Source organism: Eulemur rufifrons, chromosome 30, assembly GCF_041146395.1.
Source record: "Eulemur rufifrons isolate Redbay chromosome 30, OSU_ERuf_1, whole genome shotgun sequence".
NCBI classification, from domain to species: Eukaryota; Metazoa; Chordata; class Mammalia; order Primates; family Lemuridae; genus Eulemur; species Eulemur rufifrons.
The window spans coordinates 98,515,445-98,533,044 of record NC_091012.1 but is presented as its reverse complement, the minus strand read 5'-3'; the positions used below and the strand labels follow the sequence as shown (position 1 = coordinate 98,533,044).

General features: G+C 49.4%; 1 protein-coding gene and 1 long non-coding RNA gene across 3 annotated transcripts; one reads left to right on the top strand and one right to left on the bottom strand.

The window, feature by feature from the left end:
- Positions 1-277: 277 nt before the first annotated feature.
- Positions 278-11,773, bottom strand: LOC138378586 (uncharacterized). 2 transcript variants are annotated; one of them, XR_011231953.1, is made up of 3 exons: positions 11,392-11,773; positions 6,138-6,618; positions 278-5,329 (listed from the first exon to the last, which is right to left on the bottom strand). It is a non-coding gene; the product is annotated as an uncharacterized lncRNA (long non-coding RNA). The 2 variants fall into 2 exon arrangements; XR_011231952.1 differs by lacking the exon at positions 11,392-11,773 and having other exon boundaries at positions 278-4,215; positions 5,201-5,329; positions 6,138-7,160.
- A 1,595-nt stretch (positions 11,774-13,368) lies between these two features.
- Positions 13,369-14,103, top strand: LOC138378450 (protein FAM156A/FAM156B-like). The gene has a single exon (XM_069463782.1). The coding sequence runs from the start codon at positions 13,369-13,371 to the stop codon at positions 14,011-14,013; it is 645 nt and encodes a 214-aa protein (XP_069319883.1). The 3' UTR covers positions 14,014-14,103.
- The last annotated feature ends 3,497 nt before the right edge of the window (positions 14,104-17,600 follow it).

Genomic DNA, 17,600 nt, shown 5'->3' with positions numbered 1-17,600 from the left:
AGAGATCAGGAGGCCAGCTTCCATCATTAAAATTGCAAAGATTAGTGTGGCTTACAAGCAGTGAGCTGAGATGATGTTAGAAGAAACAAGCAGTATAGTTTATTTGGAGATGGATGTGTCACCATGTTTTAGTCATACTGAAGAGCCAACCAGATTTTCATAGTGATTTCATAGATGTGCCTGCTTCCTCTGTGCCGAGCTGTGCGAAGAAGCAACCAGGATGCGTCAGGTTATCTGCCCTGGAGCACTCGAGGGGTACAACTTGCCACTAGATTGACAGGAAGGTGCCTTAGAGTCGAACAGTACTCTCCTGCCTGCTCACATTCTGTCTTCCCTGTACTGCGAAGTCCACGGAGGACAGGCTGGGAGGTCTGAGAACTGTGGCTAGCTCTACAAAGAGGTTTGTGACATTTGGCAAGATTTGGAAAAGACAAAAGGTTACATGTTGACTGAAAGATGAATGAAATTTTATTAAGTGATAGAACATTCAAAAATGAAAACTATCCCAGAAAAAGGAGAAAACACACACACACACACTCACACACAGACAGACCCATTCGCCCCACTTCCGTGATCGTTTCCCTTAGTATGTATAGAATTTTAAGATCAGATACTTGTACAGGAATGTTAGCGTGAGGGGGAAAACGTTACAGCACCACTATCCCCAAACTTATGGAGCAGGTGGGCATGGGTCAATGAATGGGTCAGTTATTTCTCAGGTAGACAGTTTGAGTAAGAACATTTTTTCCTATCGCCGGTGTTTCCAAAGTTGGAATACCAGATGTTGACAAGAGCAAATTTGAATTCTAAAGGGCTTTATGGCAGACAATAGAGAAAAGATACCCGGCTACCATTCCCTGTGACAATAAAGTGAACGATCAAATGCTAAGGAAGGCAAGGTGCGTGAACCCTCAAACCACAGGTACAGGAAGTGACTCAGACATACCCAAGAAGGATCCTGCCGGCATCCTACTGAAACAAAGTGCATATTGCCAACACAGGGTCATTGAGAAACCGAGAAATCAAATTTCCTTTCATTCCCCGCCCCCTTAAAGATATGAAAGATGAAACTATCATTATGACAAAACATTATATTTTCAAAATAAGTACAATCTTGTTCCGGGGTGGTCCGTAAATACAACATGTGATCTCCATCCCGTCTTCTGCAGACTGTCTAACCCTACTCATGTATAACCCAGTTTATGTCCTTTGGTCCTGAAATAAAAGTCGGTACTTCACAGCAAGGAAGGAACCCGGCCCCTCAAAGCTAAGTATCTCCGCTGTGAAGGACAAGTCTTTTCAAGGAATATCAGATGAAGGAATAAGAGACTTCTCTGGATTTTTTTCAAAAACTAGGAGTTTGCAAAAGGGGAGCCAGGTTAAATCAAGAGATGAGATTGGATTCTGTCTTAGAAATGCGACTAAAGAGAATATAAACCAAGGTGGAATGCTTCACCAAGGGTGAGGTGGGGATGGTGCTTGGGGAGAGGAACTGCCCTTAAATGCGAGCCCACCATGTGCCACACTCTATGGGAGTTTCTGACAGGAACCCCCGAGGCAAGTGTGCCGTGGGCTCTCCATTTCACAGGAGAGAAGAGGGAGGCTGACAGCGACTCATCCACATGACCTCGTCTGATTCAGAAGCAATCGAGAGGGGTTAATAATTTGCTGAAAGGCACACAGTAGCCAAGCAGCAGTACCAGGGCTGAACACCTGATCTCTTCCTCTTGGGAACAGGCCACCTTTCTTCCGTTATCAAGCTGCCTTTATAGTGAAGACCAGGTTGACCCTCAGAACTGGAGCTGGAGATGGCTACTAATTGGGCATTTTTATAGGACCTGACATCTAGCATCCAGGCTGAGTGATCCCAGACAATTGAACTCAAAGTGGACTATCTACACTGCGAAGAAAAGCCAGTTTATGTGTGTTTGTGCACGGGTGTGTGTGTGTGTGTGTGTCTTTTAATGGAAAACTTTCCAACACCAACATTGCTCAGTTTTTCTTCTGAAAGTTTTTCATACGCAGCTAATACATGAGACATGTAGCCCTTCAGCACCACCTACAATGTCACCTTTGTCCATTCGTGGCCTCCAGCCAGACTGATTTCCTGACTTAGGTGGATCAGGAAGGAATGTACACTTCAGGATACCCGAAGGAACAAATCAAAGAACGGTCGGGTTACCAACAACTTGTAGTGGATTAAATGGCATTCGGTAAATGCAGAGGAGTTTAACTTATCAACTCATTAGGGCTTCTATGCCTGGGTATTTACCTATCAACTCCTTCTCCCCTGGATCATAATGAAATGAAACCTCCTCAGTCAAGACATGCCAAAGCTCTTGGTTAGGTGAAGCTTTTTACATTCCCTCCTGGATGCCTAGCAGGTGGCATTGTGCTTTACCTTGCGGTGTTCACTTCAAAAGAGTGACAGTGGTTTGCGTGATTCCCTAATTAAGGTAGAGGCCTTGCTCCTCCTAAAAGAGCCCCTGGTTATTGCTACAGAATAAAATAATCATTAAATACTTTCTTCTAGGGAACAGTTTCCCATTTACGTAACCAGACAAACAGTAGAATAAAGCAAGGTTTACTTCATGCTCTTCTTCAGAGCCTACGTGTTGAATGATTGCATGAGCTCCTTTTTATATGGAAGCATTTTCCCCCCATTTTCAAATGAAACTCTGTATTATCACCACTTGAATCCCTACAGAGCGAGCCAGATCTTGGAGCTGACAGCGATACCAGATTCTGTGTCCTCCTGAATATCTTATTCCTCCTGGCTGGAGGCTGTGGCCGTAATATAACCTATACAATATGAAAGGAATGACTCGTTGGATACGGGCAACAGAGGCAAAGATTCTCACCAAGAAACCGTGCAGGTCTACTTCAGATTCTGTTTAAACTAAGACAATTATCTTGAAACCGACTGCACCAAGATGGTGCACCCGCTTAAATCATGTGTGGGATCCTACACTGGTGCACCTTTGACTGGTTGGCAGTTTCCATGCTGCTTCTGGCCACGGTATTGATGTAAGCAATGGGAATTTTCCGGTTAGCGACAACACTACAGAGTCAGCTGCCAATTCTTAAGATATCTGTGGAGATGATAGGGAAAATGACGTTTAGGTTGAAAAACAGAATATATATGGCCCCTCTCCAGGGAGGAAGTCATGCATTCTTTCTCGTATGATGGAAGGGAAAAAAGGGTCCACCTTTCTGGTCAATAAAATCTACTTACGATGAATGGAAAAGATTCTGTACCTGTGGTATCTCTCAGGGATCAAGTGGAAGTAACTAGGTAGAATAAGAGTTGCTCTTCCCTTACTGATAAGGACCTTTTTGCAGTAGGCAAGATGGTAATACAATCAAGTGAGGCAAAATGAAGATTAGCCGATGAACACGGAAAGCTTTGTACATTAGCATGTCACACACTTTAACAACTGCCGGGCTCCAGATTTGGTATTCCAGTAGACCTCGGAGTGGAACTTTAAATTCTTGTTATGTGGCTTAAGTAGGATCCATTTCTCCTGTGCTCCATCGGCCCTGTTTTTTCTTTTCTTCTTTCTTTCCCCCCTCCCATATCATTGGTGGTTTCTCTGAGCTCCTTGAGGTTCCCTACATGCATTTCTTTAGATGGGAATACTGTTTTCCCAGTGAGAGGCAGCGTCTGGCCCGAAACAAGACTACATGCACTCCAGTACGGTTGTGGACATCCTATCGTGCTTGTAAAAGCTCTTCAATGCTCTGCAGCTCTGCCCGAGTACAGTACAAGATGAACGCCAAGGAGTGATTCCGGAGCATTTTCTGCACAGTCCCAGCATCTACACATCTGTCAAAGCCAGAGTTTTTGGTCGGCTTCATGGGGACCTCCTTGGGCTGGGAGGAGTACTCAGACCAAAGGTAAGCCAGGACATTATCCAGTTTAACCTTTAACCTCTAATTTAAAAACTAAGGTTGAAGGGAAGCTCCACTCTCAATGACTCATGGCTGAGTGCTCATGGAGAAGCCACTATTGGCAAGTATTACAGATCTCGACTTGTCACAGGCAGGTGATGAAGACTCTCAAACTGGAGGAAGAGAGACATGCTTGACCTGCTTATTTGGATCTGTTTCTTGGAGTGGAATTGTTGGCACCGGTGTCAGGAACCTGCGAGGGTAAAAGCAGGAGCCCTTTGAATAGAGCACTGAAAGGAGTCTTGGTGGCCCTTTTGGCAGAGGCTGAAAGGGAAGGAGAGGAGAGTTCTCAGACAGTTCTTTCAGGGAAATCTCAAGTCGGTCTTTGTCCTAGCAGTCGGAATTTTCCCATTCCACATTGAGAAGGATGGCCTGGTTTTGGCAGAGAACAAAGAGGTCCATAGCAATGAATGTGGACTTATGGCCAGACGACTGACTGAGCCATATTCTCTCTTTCCGCTCGAGAGTCTGGATTTAGGTTAATATCTAAAACTGATTTATGTGGAAGATAGCCCTTGGAGTACAGACATTTGCTGAGGACGAGCGACGCCTCAAGAATTTAGCTACGCTGGGCCGAAGAGCTCCAGGAAGCCCCATTCACATTGCGTTGTACCTGAAGGGCACCCTCTGGGGTTGTGTAACACAGATAGTCTCCCCAGGTTCCAGGCACTTCCGTCATCTGCTGCAATGACAACTTTGCCAAAACTCACCTTTTCAGAGCAAGGAAAATTGTTCTAAGTAAGAGTATCGAGGAAACAGGCATCAAGAAGTGGTGACGAAGCCTAAGGGTGAGATTAGACTATGCGACCATATCTGTCTCCGAAAATGACTGTGTGGATTTGTCACCCCCTTCTCTTTGTTTTCTTCCTACCATCATCTTTTTATTCCCGATGTAGCCAAATCCTCCATCTGACCTTTGAACGCTGGAGTTTCCCAGGGCACTCGGTTCTCTTTTCTTTTCCCTGGCCCTGTCATCCAGTTCCACGCCCTTGGGTAACATTCCTATGCTGAGAGAACCCAACTGTGAATCTCCAGGCCCGACCTCCCGATTCTGTGTTCCGGACCCATGAAGCCCCATGCCCACTCTTCCTCTGCGTCTGAGGGTCTCAGTCCTCTCAAGCTTGCTGTTTTCTAATGTTATAGTATCCTCTTACTCTTCTGACTGTATAGTGTTCTCGTTAACTCTGCCACCTCCTTTTCTGCACCCTCCCCAGCCATCCCTAAATCCTCTCCCTGGAACTAGACTTACGGTTAGTTGGTCCAGTCATCTTCATCTTCACTGCTGCCACTAATCTAATCCACCATCATCTCTCAACTGGATTAAGGTAAGAACTTCATTGTGAAATCTCAGCCTCCACTCTAGCCGCACCGTGATCCACTGTCCCATGAAAGTAAAATGAAATGTTGACTTTTAAATTAAAATTGAAATTAAAACGATGGTTTTGATTGCATGACTCTCCTGTTCCAAACCCTGCGATGGCCTGTGTGATTAAGCACACCTATGCAAACATTTCTTTAAAGTCAGTTGGGATAAACCCTGCCAAATACAAGCATATGATGCTCGTGGATACATAGCAAGGGATCGCAAAGGACCTGGATGACCAGGGAAGGCTACCCGTCGGGTTTAGCATCATGTGTGAGATCCTTACACTGGCCCACAAAGCTTTGCTTGATCTGGCCAGGGTCAATCTCTGTTTCTCCAGGCTTGTCTCTTGCCACGGTTCCCCTCACTTCACAGCCCTCAACCTCACTGATTTCCTTTCACATCCTCAAATAGACCAAGATCCTCCTTGGCGCGGGCATTGGCACACTCTCTTCCTTTCGCCAGGAGGCCCCTTCCTTGCCTTATACACCTGGATGACTCCTACTCATCCTTCTGGTGGCTGTTCAGATGTCATTTCCACAGGGAGGCCTTCTCAGACCATCCGGGCACGGTGGTGTCTCTCTGTTATATATTTCTAAGGCAAAGTGTACTTTGGCTTTGTGGCAATCATCAAGATTGAAATAACATAGGTACTTATTTGTGAGGGTAACATCGACCTCCCTTCCAGACTGCGGCCTTCATGAAAAAGGATCCACGTGAGTCTGGTTCTCTGCTACATGCCCCGAGGACACGGTACCCACCCGGCCCTGAATATAACTATCCACTGAATGGAGCAGAAAAGGAGGTGAGTTAGGGCTCTCACCTGTAGGATGGTCTCCAGAATGGATGAGAGCAAAGCACACAGCAGGGATGGATGTGGCATCAGTCCTTCTGGCCAAGTGTTGAAAAGAGTTTCATTCAAAGCGTGGCGGCCGCCAATTTAATCTAGTGAACACAGCTGAGTCTTGATGCTTGCATCTCCTACAGGAGGACACGATCTTCCTCTAACGATTTCCCCAGGTAAGCTACACACAGAGGGTGCTCTGGATGCTTCATTCCCCCTCAGCTTACCCTCTCCTGTCCCATTATTGAGGAGCTCAGTTTGAAGGCAGTCTAGAGCCTCCAGGGTGTGGCTGTTTAAGAGTTGTTGAATGACTGCTTTTCTGGCTGATAGGAAATCTGTTAGGACTTGGCAAGGAGAGCTCTCTTCCAAGAGCGCAATGGAACACGGGGCCTGGGCTGCAGCTTGGTCAGGCACAGCTCCGCGTTTGAGAAGTAGCTTGCTGTCATGCAGAATGGTGACCCTAGGGAGGACCAATAAAAGGATCTGCTGGCTGACAGAGGTAGGCGGGGTGTGGTGAACATCGTGGAAGAAGGACCTTGGTATGTCAGGAAAGAAGACATCATTCCCCAAAACTAGTGTGCTAAGGGTTGTCACTGTCGGCTGCACCGACTCCTGGAAGTGGTTGGCTCCTGCCACCTGCTGGATGTGCATATGGAATGCGGGTGGGAAGGACAGGGTTGTAATGAAGCAGAACCCAGAAGCAGCAGGCTGTGAAAGTGGCAGCAGAGCAAGTAGGCAGAGCGTGAGAGGAAACCATCCAGCCCCAGATTGTCTTGAGGAATTTCTGATGGTAACTTGATCTGGGCAGCCGTGGCTGCATGGAAAGGCAGAGAACAATGTCAGAGGAAGAAAGAAAAGCAATGCCCTTCTCCCGCATCTTTGGCAAGCAATTTGGGGCTTTTTTTTGTATGATGATCTTGCATGAAAGTTTCCCGATTCTGAGCATGGTAAGTCAGTCTGATGGAAGGACGGCTGACTGGCAGCGCTACAAGATCCCACTGTTTATTTCCTACTGCTGGTAGCACCTGTCTCCAGTCCCCTGGAGAGGCAAGCTAATGTGATCATCTCAGGTGCTGGTTAATATGGTAGATGCCTCTTCTCAGTTACTTTCTTTCAGCTCTCAACAGCAGGGAGCCCTATCTACCCCCAGCCCTGGAAGGTTTCTCCTTCCCTTCTCAGAAGTTCAGCCTTCTGCTTTTTCTCTTGCCTCTTTGAGTGCCCCATGGAATTCCTTGTGCGCTGCTCCTCTTCACCACACCCTTGCCAGAATGGACTGAATGTCTGTGCCCCCTCCAAACTCGCATGGTGAAACCCTAATCCCAATGGGATGGGATTTGGAGGGGGAGGGGCCTCAGGAGGTGATTCGGTCACGGTGGTGGAGTGCTCTGGAATGAGATTAGAGCCGTGCTAGGAAGAACCCAGACAGCTAGCTAGCCCTCTGTCTGCCTCCTGAGAGTAAGTACAGCAAGCTGTCTGCCATCTGCAACCTGGAAGAGGGCCCCGCAGAACCCAGCCACGCTGGTACCCTGATCGCAGACTCCCAGCCTCCAGGACTGTGAGAAATACATTTCTGTTGTTTATAAGCCACCCAGTCTATGGCACTTTGTTAAGGCAGGCAGCAAAACTGACAAAGACATGCACCCCACCAAATATTCCTTCAGCTTCTACTCATCTCCGTCTGTCCTCTCGACCTCAGGATTCTCTTCCTTCGAACATTACTTCTAAGCACATGACTACCGCTAGGTCTCTATTTTTGTCCTCCTCAGTGCCCTGAATTCCAAACACATGTTCCCTTCTCCGTGCTGAACCTTTGGTCTGGTGAGATTTGCTGTCAGCTCATCATCAGTACAGCGAAATCAAAATTCATCTGGCCTACCAAAAATGTAGCTTACTCATGTTCCTTCCTATCTTAACGTATTCCACCACCATGCCCCCAGACGTTCTAGGCCTTCCTTGACCTCCTGATTGTTCCTTGGATCTCTCTTCCCTATAGCTTTAGGATTGCCACTTCCAGGTCTCAGATGTAGGTCACGATTGTCTCCCATAATCTGATAACACTTTAGGGGCAGTTTTCTTTCTCTGCCCTTCTAGTCTCTCCTGTCCTTTGCTGCCAGGTTAGCCTGACGCAGACGTCATCTGGGCCATGTCCTTGGTCAGTTCGACAGGGGTCCCACTGTGTAATATCTTCCGTGGTGGTCAAGGCTTTCGTGGCCCTGAGGGACCGTGCCAGCTATATTTCCCATTACCCTGTTTTTTTCCCAGGAACCCTCCAATCACATCGGTTAACTAACTGCCTTGAAAAGGCATGGTGTGCCCCCTGGGCCCACGTTTCCAAATCCCATTGGCCTCAAGAGCAACTCCCAAGTTACCTCCTTACAGAGAAGGTCCCAGGCACGGAGTGAGTCCTCTCAGAAATCCCAAGGTAGAGAAATGGACAGTCATTTTAGCAAGTAATCACCTGCTGTCATGTAATTTTTTTTTCCTACTGTATTCTGCCTTAGTTCTCTTTTGGGGGCAACTACCTTTCCTCAGATGTATATCCTTGAGTGGGTTCCACGCTGCTTCAGAAGAGGAATTGAAATATTTCTGTTTCTTGCTGCCATGAACAGAGGAGGGCCTGGAATTCTGCTGGTTGGTCTCAGAAATCAGAAAGTCGTAAAATCAGTGAATTTCCAGAGGCAGGCCCAGCACAAGTTAGCCTTTTGGTAAAACTTGAACCCTGACTCAGCTAACCTGAGGAAACAAACACTGGTAAATGATGGGCAGGTATACGCTAATCACACAGTGTAGGGAGGGATGAGGTCTCTCTTCCAACGATGAGGAATGTCTCCCGATCTTCTGTGGCTCCAGAATGTCACCCAATCCTATGGACTCGGAGCCTTCCAGCAGTTCTCCACCTGGAGCTATACTGGGCTTCAACAACTTTTCCCTCCCCTTTGCGATATGATTCTTCTCCCGTATTGTTAAGAACAAGGACTCCCTGCCTGCCTTCTCCTCTGTGCCCTGTCACTTGGCCATGTCTGGGTCAACACGCTTTGTGAAAGTCAGCTGCTGCCCCAATATTGAGAGGGGTTTGGGATCTCATCTTTCCTCAGCAAGTCTCGTCGTCAGTGTTTTGGGAGAGGGACGCTTGGGCTAAGCTCCATGAGAGGAGCCCTGTTCACTAAGTTGGGATCGTTTGTCCTTGACAAAGGTGATGGCAGGCTTGCTGGGACTACTTTGCATTTCCTTCCCTCCAAAAAGAATTCTGAGGAGGTAGAGCAGCTATTTGGGAGACATGGAGTTCCTTCCAGGCAAGAGGAGATGAATGTTTTGGGGGAAACTGTCAGCCACGGGGAGAAATGAGATACGAGCTTCGCGAAGAAACAATGCCACGAGACGCTATATAGGGAACACGTGTGTGTGAGTCTTGTTCCTCTGAGGAACAGATGCCAATGGGAGATTAGCGTGCAAGGATTTTGTGAGGAAAAGCGTCCGTGTAGAAGGAAATGACGAGGGAACCAGAGAAGGTGGGCAGAGCCATGAGACTGACACGCAAGCCTGAGAAGAAGAGAAGGTTGTGGGGGGAAATGTCCTGGACTCCTGTGCAGTGGAAGGAAGTTTTGGCACAGCCTCAGAGAGGGCTTGAAGCAAAGTGTCTCCCAGGACCTGGTCTGCCTAAGCAGCCCCAAAACACTCAGCCCTTGGCCCGCAGCAGCCCGTGAGGGGCTTGGCATCGACACAAGCCCTGTGATGGATTTCAAAGCCGAGCGTGCTGGGCATCGCCAAGCTCAGCAGCAGCGGTTCTCCATTAGTCATGCTCCGTGTAGCAGGAAGTCTGTGAGATACATTCTCACGGCTGCCGTGGGGTATGGCGGGAGAGACCCCAGGAAAATAGGTCACAGTGCTTTTCATCTGAAGCTGCAGGGGAGACACTATTGACCCCTAAGGTGAGGCGAGGGGATCCGTATTCTGAAGTGTGTGTAGGGGGGCTGGAAGAAACTGCCGAATGACTTCTCTTTGATGGATCAGAGAGCCACCGAAAGGAGGACAGGGGTTCTGCCTCTGGAAGGTGCGTCCAAAGTATGTGAGTCAGGTTATTCCCTAAGACAGAGGAGTATCTCTCCCAGGAGAAACCCCCAGGGACGTCTAGGAATCAGGCTGGGGTTGAGGACATGGAAAAGGCTCCCTGAAAGGAGCCCTGGGGTGTGAGGGAACTTGGCAATGAACTTTGGGCCCAGGGGCAGAGCACCTAATCCAGGGGCGTAAACATCAAGATGCAGAGCCTCGTCTTTTAGAGCATGGGCCTTGGCTTCCCCTTTCTTCCCCCAGAGGGGGACTCAGCCACCCTGCTTGGCTCATCCGACTCCTGTTCCTATTGCAGCACCTAAACCAGTGACCAGCTGTGTCCCAAACACCTGCCCAAGGCCACCAGGCAGGCACCCACGCCTGTGGGCAGAAGCCTCTGTTTCCCGCTGTCTCCTGGATTCCCAACCAGTGACTGGGCCAAGTTCAAGGCCCCATCTGCTGCCCTGTCCTCTAACTCCGGGCCTAGCCCAGCCTTTAGCCAGCCTCAAGTTGGCCAACGCTTCCCCCTTGTGCAGCAGTCCTTTCGTCCTAAGCCAGGTTTGGGTTATGGTTTTGACCCTTCTGTCTCGTACAACTTGTCCATAACTTTCCAAATGCAGGGGCTTCCAGGCTGCAGCACTATGATGATCTGTAAAAGAAATTCTCTGTATGTGCGTGTGTGTGTGTGTGTGTGTGTGTGTGAGGACTCGCCCACACACGTGTGCACACATGCAAACATATATATATGCACATGTCTCCTTAAGCATTATGTCATTTCCTGTGCTCCCCTTATCACCAAAAATCCCTGCCGCTCCTGCCCAAATGTGGACAATGCTCAGGAGAGAAATTGTTTCATCTGCAGACCAGAACTCGGAAATCTGCTGAGTGTACAGCTGAAAGGCCGTTAATTGGAGTGTTTCTGGAAGTAACTACTGAGCTCTCTAAGGACAGACGGAAAAGGAGGCTTTAAGAACAGATGAATTTCAGTCAGGGGCCAATGCTCCCTCTGCAAAGAGTTGGGGAGCAGAGAGTCGGGGTTGCTTACCCCAGAAGGAAGAGGAGAGGGGTCATTTGTAATGAGAATCATCCCTTGTGGTGGCAGGTAGAGATCACTGTATTTGTTTTCTTGTTGCGGTCTAAAAATTTTACCACGAGGTTACCACTTCAGAAAATACCCATCGAGTACCTCACAGTTCTGTAGGTCTGAAGTCCAGAGGCTCCACTGGGGTCTCTGCAAAGGGTCCCAATGGCCAGAAGTCAAGGTGTTGGCCAGGCCGGGCTTGGAGAAGGAGTCATTTCGACACTCGCTCAGGTTTGGGCGGAATTCAGTTCCTTGGGGTCGTACAGCTGTGATCCCATTTTCTTGCCAGCTGTGGCCTGGGAGGTGCTCTCGTCTCCTACAGGCCTCTCTCTGGTCCTCGAATGCGCCTCCCCCAGCCCCAAACTGGCAATGGTGCATCAAGTCCTTCTCAACTCAAGCTTCAAGTCTCTCTGACCTCTCCTGCGACCAGCTGGAGAAAGCCCTCTGCCTTCAAAGGGCTCCTGTGATTCGATTAGGCCCACCTGGATGATGGTGCTTTCGATTAGTCATGGGAGAGGTGCCACATCACACCCACTGGGAGGGCATTAGACAAACATGAGGGCCACTGGGGACCATTCCCGGAATTCTGCCTATCACAATCACCACGTTCAGCTCTTTCCATGTTTTGATGCTGTTTAAAAATTAATCTGTTGGAGGCAGGAAGCATCGGGACTGGCAGGTTACTCCACGCTTCTGTGAGTTCTCTCCTGCACTTGTTTTTGTTAGTTTTCTGTGTGTGCATGCAAAGTCCACTCCCCAAGGACACAGAGAGCAATGTGTCCTCCTCCTGTCATCTACCGCAGGGATATCTGGCACAATGTGACTAGGTACACACCAGGGTGGGTTCGGGGAGTGAAGGATAGGACAGCCGAGCATCTGAACTCAGTGTGGCTAAAGGACTGACATAAAGGGCAAGAGAGGGCAGCCCGGGGTGGGTCTCACACCCAGCCAGAGCAAGCTTGGGTCACTCCGCCACATCCCCACCTGCAGACTGAGGTAGTTATACGCCCACCGCCATGGGAGAAACCCCAGCTTTGCACTCCTTGGCTCGTGGAATTCTCACCTGAGTTTTAATCCTGCTTTCTTCGCATTCCCAGTCCTCAGCATACCTCCATAGTCTGTGTGGGTGGAGAGACTGCTTTGTAGGACAGAGCAAGTTTTCACTACCCGCTCAGCTAGGGGAAATGGTGTACAAGCAAAAGGAAGAGACACAGATCGTGTGCTTACAACATGCTAAAAATGGGGGTTCGATAATGGTCATCTCAGGAGGATTAATGGGTAGATCTGGGAAAACAATAGTGGAAGAAGGACAATGTTTCAGGTGGTTGAAGACCGTTGGCTCTGGATGCCATTTCTGGGAATGTGTGTAGGGTGCTCGGAAAGACAAGGGAGAGACAGACATCTCATAGTCACAGAAAGCCCCTTGCTGAAGAACCATGTGCCAAGTCTTTTAGAACTGCGTTTTTCATGTCTATTAAAGTAACATCGAAAGGATTTGTGTGGGCAGCCGAGCAGCTTGTGGGATAGCACCTCCAGCCAGTGATTATGAGGGTGACAATCAAATGTGTGTGGAGGCTCCAGGGCACAAATGCTTGCAAACTCCATAAAATGCTGCCCGGTGACATTATATAAATGCTTATGGAAAGAGTGGATATCACTGCCTGTTAAGTACACTTGGAGTTATATTTGAGAACGACGGAGAAAAGGAAGCCAGTGGTTAACATCATTCACTGCAAGACACCTTTCCCACGAGCTGGCATGCAAAAGACAGAATACCAGCGACCGTACCCGAAATGCTTACAATGTGCCATGCGGTATTCTGAGCTCTTGAGATGTGTCATTTCCTGTAATCCTAAGAAGCCTAGGAGGTGTGTCTCTTTATTATCCTCATTTTGTACACAGGAGGACAGAGAGGTTAAGTGAGGTGTATAATGAGGGCTCTCCTTTCTTCCCTCATCGCCCTTTGTTTCAGTCTGGCCACACACCCTCCTCGCTACCTTCCGGATAGCTGAGAACCTCCAGCTGCAGCTTCTCGTCCAGACCCGAGGGCCGAGCGGAGCGTCCAGCTCAGACTAGCCCTCCATGGATCCACTCCAGAAATGGAATCCAGTGTTGATCTCGGGATCTTCCCAGATGACGGCGGCAGAGACTCCGCAGGCGGGCCCGGCAGCCCCTCGGCCTTCCCGCTCGGAGCAGCTGGTGGTGGGCCTGGGAAACCCGCGCCCCGGCCCTGGCACCGGCCACCACCCTGCGCCCCTGCCAGAGGGGCTGCTCCAGCAGCGGTCCCGAGAGGAGAAGAGCCTGCCAGAGAGGCGGTGGGAAAAGCTGGCCTTCCCGCAGAAGAAGAAAGCAATCCTGGGCCACCTGAGGCGCAGACACCGTGATCACATGGCCCCTTATCCGGCTGAGAGGGAACCGAGGATCGCTCCCTCGGGGAGCAGGGAGCAGAATCGATTCCGATGCGAGTGTCGATACTGCCAGAGCCACAGGCCCACTCTCTCCGGGCTCCCTGGGGAGAGGAGCGGGGCCCCTCCCGCGTCCTCCTGGGAGGCGCTGGTGCAGGGCCTCAGCGGCCTGACCCTCAGCCTGGGTAGCAGCCAGCCCGGCCTTCTGCCCGGGGGGGCGCTCCAGCAGCAGGAGAGAGAGGAGAAGCGCCAACTGGAGAGGCAGCAGGAGAGCAAGAGAGTGTTCCAGAGGCTGCTCAAGCAGTGGTTAGAGGAAAACTGAGACACCGCTGCTGTCACGCGACGCAGGTCGGAAGGGATTCAGACGGAGACGCGGTGCTGCCGGCTCCGGGGCGTGGGACCAGACCGTGGTGAGCTCTGGTCGGAGGACTGCCGAGACCTGTGTCATCACCGCAGTCCTCCAGGAAAAACTTACTTTTTCCTCCTCACCTTGTTGTCAAAAAGTTACAAAGTATCCAATGTAGCAGCAGTGCTTTCCTGTCATCCATTCCTTTTGTCCCATTTTATTGACAGCCTCCCAGAAGAAGCACCGCAAAGCGTGTGTGTTGTACAGTGGGATTATTGAGAGGAAGTCAGTGAGAAGATGAGCTGCAAGTTCCAGAACCTGAAGCAGGAGAATGCATGGGGATTGCATCCACACATTGCACTGTCTGGGTTAAACATTCCACTAAGGTAACCTACCTGGAAGTAAAGAAATTTCGCTCCTTTACGAGGGAGTGCTAGAATCCCTTGGAGAACTTTCTAACGTACTGTATCGATTGTGAATCCCTAATAGGTGCGTGCTTTGAAGGAAGGTAATGGCAACATACAGGTTAGTTTACTGGCGTTGGTGTATGTCCCACCACATCCGAGTTGATTGAATCTGAATCCTGGGGCAGCTGTTCACAGTATCCCAAGGGAGGCTGCAGAGGCGTAGACTCTGAACGATGGAGGAGGGAGGAGGCCTGGGAACATGCTCAGGTCACCGCTGTGGTGCCCTAACTGCGACAGCCGTTGAAGCAGCCTTGCGGGGCAGAGCGTCTCCCTTACCGGTGAGCAGTGGGAAGCAGTCTCCTGCCCCCGGGGGACCTGTCGGGGCACCTGCGTGTTTGGTGCTCCGGGCACCGACTGGCATTTGTCATCGTTCCTCAGTCTCAGGAGCCCCTCATGTGCTCATGTGCTGCGGACAAACATCTCGGTGTGACTGGAGGGACGCATCAGGGCTTAGATGTGTATTTTGATTTTCATGACATCTATTGGATTTAATCTCTCCAGATTTTCCCTCTGGAGTCCTCTGATTTTACCAGAGCACGTGGAATAGCCTCCTCCAAATGTGAAAATAGGTCCTCTTCTGGCACCACCTGCTTTCTGGTGTAGATGATATGGACTGAAACTTCATCCTGTGATCTCATCAGAGAGCTTGAGAGGTAAATTACCCCTGTAACATTCCCCACCACTGCCGCCACCACCACCAATGCGAACGCAGCTTGTTTGCTCAACAGGCGAGGCTACAATGTTTTACAGAAGCCATGGGAAATCAATTCTGTAAAGAATTATTCTTGATTTTAATGTTCATTGCACCCATATTCTTCTATAATAATTCTACCTCTGTAAATGCCTGGAGTGTTTCTTTTCTCATGGCGTTTCAGAATCATCCTTCATGTTTTACGAGAGCTGTGCATTCCTTCTATAACTGGAAACACAAACTTTCTTCCTCTATCTGATGTTCCTCTCCACTTCCTCCCCTGGGTGGTGGTTCCCCTGACTTTCTCTTTGCATCCTTTGTCACCTGCTTTAACTCTTTAGAATGCACGATGAGAAGATTTATTTATTTTCTTATTATTTATTTATGTATTTTATTTTAGGACATTAGGAGGGCACAAACATTTTGGTTACATTTTAAAGGTGGGAAAAAGACCAGCGAGGAGGAGCTGCGTGGACTCACGTGGCAACAGTTCTATTTCTGGGTAATCGGATGAGACACATCAACCAGCAACATGAACCCACTCCACGCCTCCTGTGCTAGGAGTGGCCGGGGGCACCCTGGGTGGCTGGGCGGCACAGGCTTCCCTTTCAGTTCTGTGGGCCCGTGACCACCAAGTCATCTGTTGGAAACCTTCCTCCCTTAGGCGACAAGGCCGACAGCTCAGCAGAGCCCACTCTCATGGGGACGGGAGGGAAATGTTCCGAGTGCTTCCACCTACCTCCACTGTTCCCTCCTGCTACCCCTCACCTGGTTGCGCTCTCTATGGGACAGGCAGCTCCTGTACTTTTCCCTGGACTGAGTACTACTCATGCTTTCACCTTGTCACTACTATTAGCTGATCATTATACCGCTTTTCATTTCATTTCTTAGTCCTTGCTCTTGGGTTTACAATTGACAACTTCAATTAATTAGAATCTCTCTTCAAATATTATCCTCTTCGTGTGTAGTGGAAGGGCCTTGCTGCATTATGTGCCCAATTCCTCCCTCCCATACTCTGGGGCATTTTTTCCGGATGAGAGCACCAAGGTGTGTTTCTCCAAATGGACCTAGAGCCGAGTCTTCATGGGGCCATTTCATCTTCTTATGTCTGCGGTACTGTTACAGCTCTCAAGACTGCAGCCACATTTTCATAGCCATTGCTCCACCGGGTTCTCCCGCTCTCTCTTAAATATTGTGAGGTCGCTACGATTTTATTTCAATAGCTTGAACAGTATATGAGACGTGATTTGCTCGTGCGATTTCATTCTGTAAACCTTCCACATCCCGTTGAAGTAGATAGTGCACATCTCCCCATTTTACCACCGTAATTTTCACTGGGGAGAGGCTGAAGGCATGACCCCTGAAAATGGCATGTTTGAACTTGAGGGCACGTGGGGACTCCACGCAGGAGGAGGTGATGGCGGGTGTGGGTTGCTCATATCATTCTGGCACCACTGAACCCGGATGAGAAATAATGATAGAATTTCCTCAACAGAAGGGAATGCAGGTCATTACCAGACGTACCTGTAGGTATGAGGAATCCAGGAGGAGATTGCCACACTGCCAGAGTCATCGTGGAGGAGACAGAATCCAGGCCCGGGTTAGGAGTGGTGGGGAAGCACTGCTCAATATTACAGCATTCTGTCAATGTTAGCAGTCGCCTAAAAGTGTTCTCAGCTTGTTCGTATGGAGCAAGGCGGCAGAAGTAGGACTGGGAACACTGAGTCCAGCCAGCAGCTGCGGGGCTGCTAGGGTCGGTATCTAGGAGTATCTAGGCCAGGGGAGCCCTCTGCTCGTGGCAGGGAAGCGGGAAGGCCCTGTGTGCTGGAGCCCATGCGTCTGGCTCACGTGCTCCGAGTGCTGCTCCTTTTTTGCCGGTGCCCCTGTCGATGGCATGGGAAGAGTCTTTTCACGCTTGCCGTGTGGGCATCAGAGCATGATTGCATTGTCTGAACATTTGTCCTTGAGCGCATGTGGTGCTTCCCACGTCTTCAGGCAGAAATTATTAAAATTACTGTGTCCCGTGACGGTTATCCCCCCAAACACATTATGACATTCTTCGGATGGGAAAAGTCATTCACTCAGTTCTGTGGCAATCTGTGCACATTGACATCTGCAGAGGTGGTTAGAGCAAAAATGAGCAAACTCCTGTGAGCTCTGAAAAGATTCCCAAGCTGGTAAGTTTAGGTGAGTTGACTTGAAATGACTTTGTAAGAATCCCCTGGCCCCCATTCAAAAGGTGCGACTGGAGGATTTCCTTAGGAACTCAAAGGCTTCGACTGTGGGTGTGGGTCGGTGTGTATGGTCTGGATGAGGGTGAGGTGATGACAGTGTGTCCAATTTCCGGGTGTTGCAGCTGCACCAAGTCACATTCCATGAGAGTCTTTGCCCTGTGATATTTCACC

Coding starts and splice junctions, on each gene's coding strand:
- LOC138378450 (XM_069463782.1), top strand. CDS start 13,369: ATGGATCCACTCCAGAAATGGAATCCAGTGTTGATCTCGGGATCTTCC.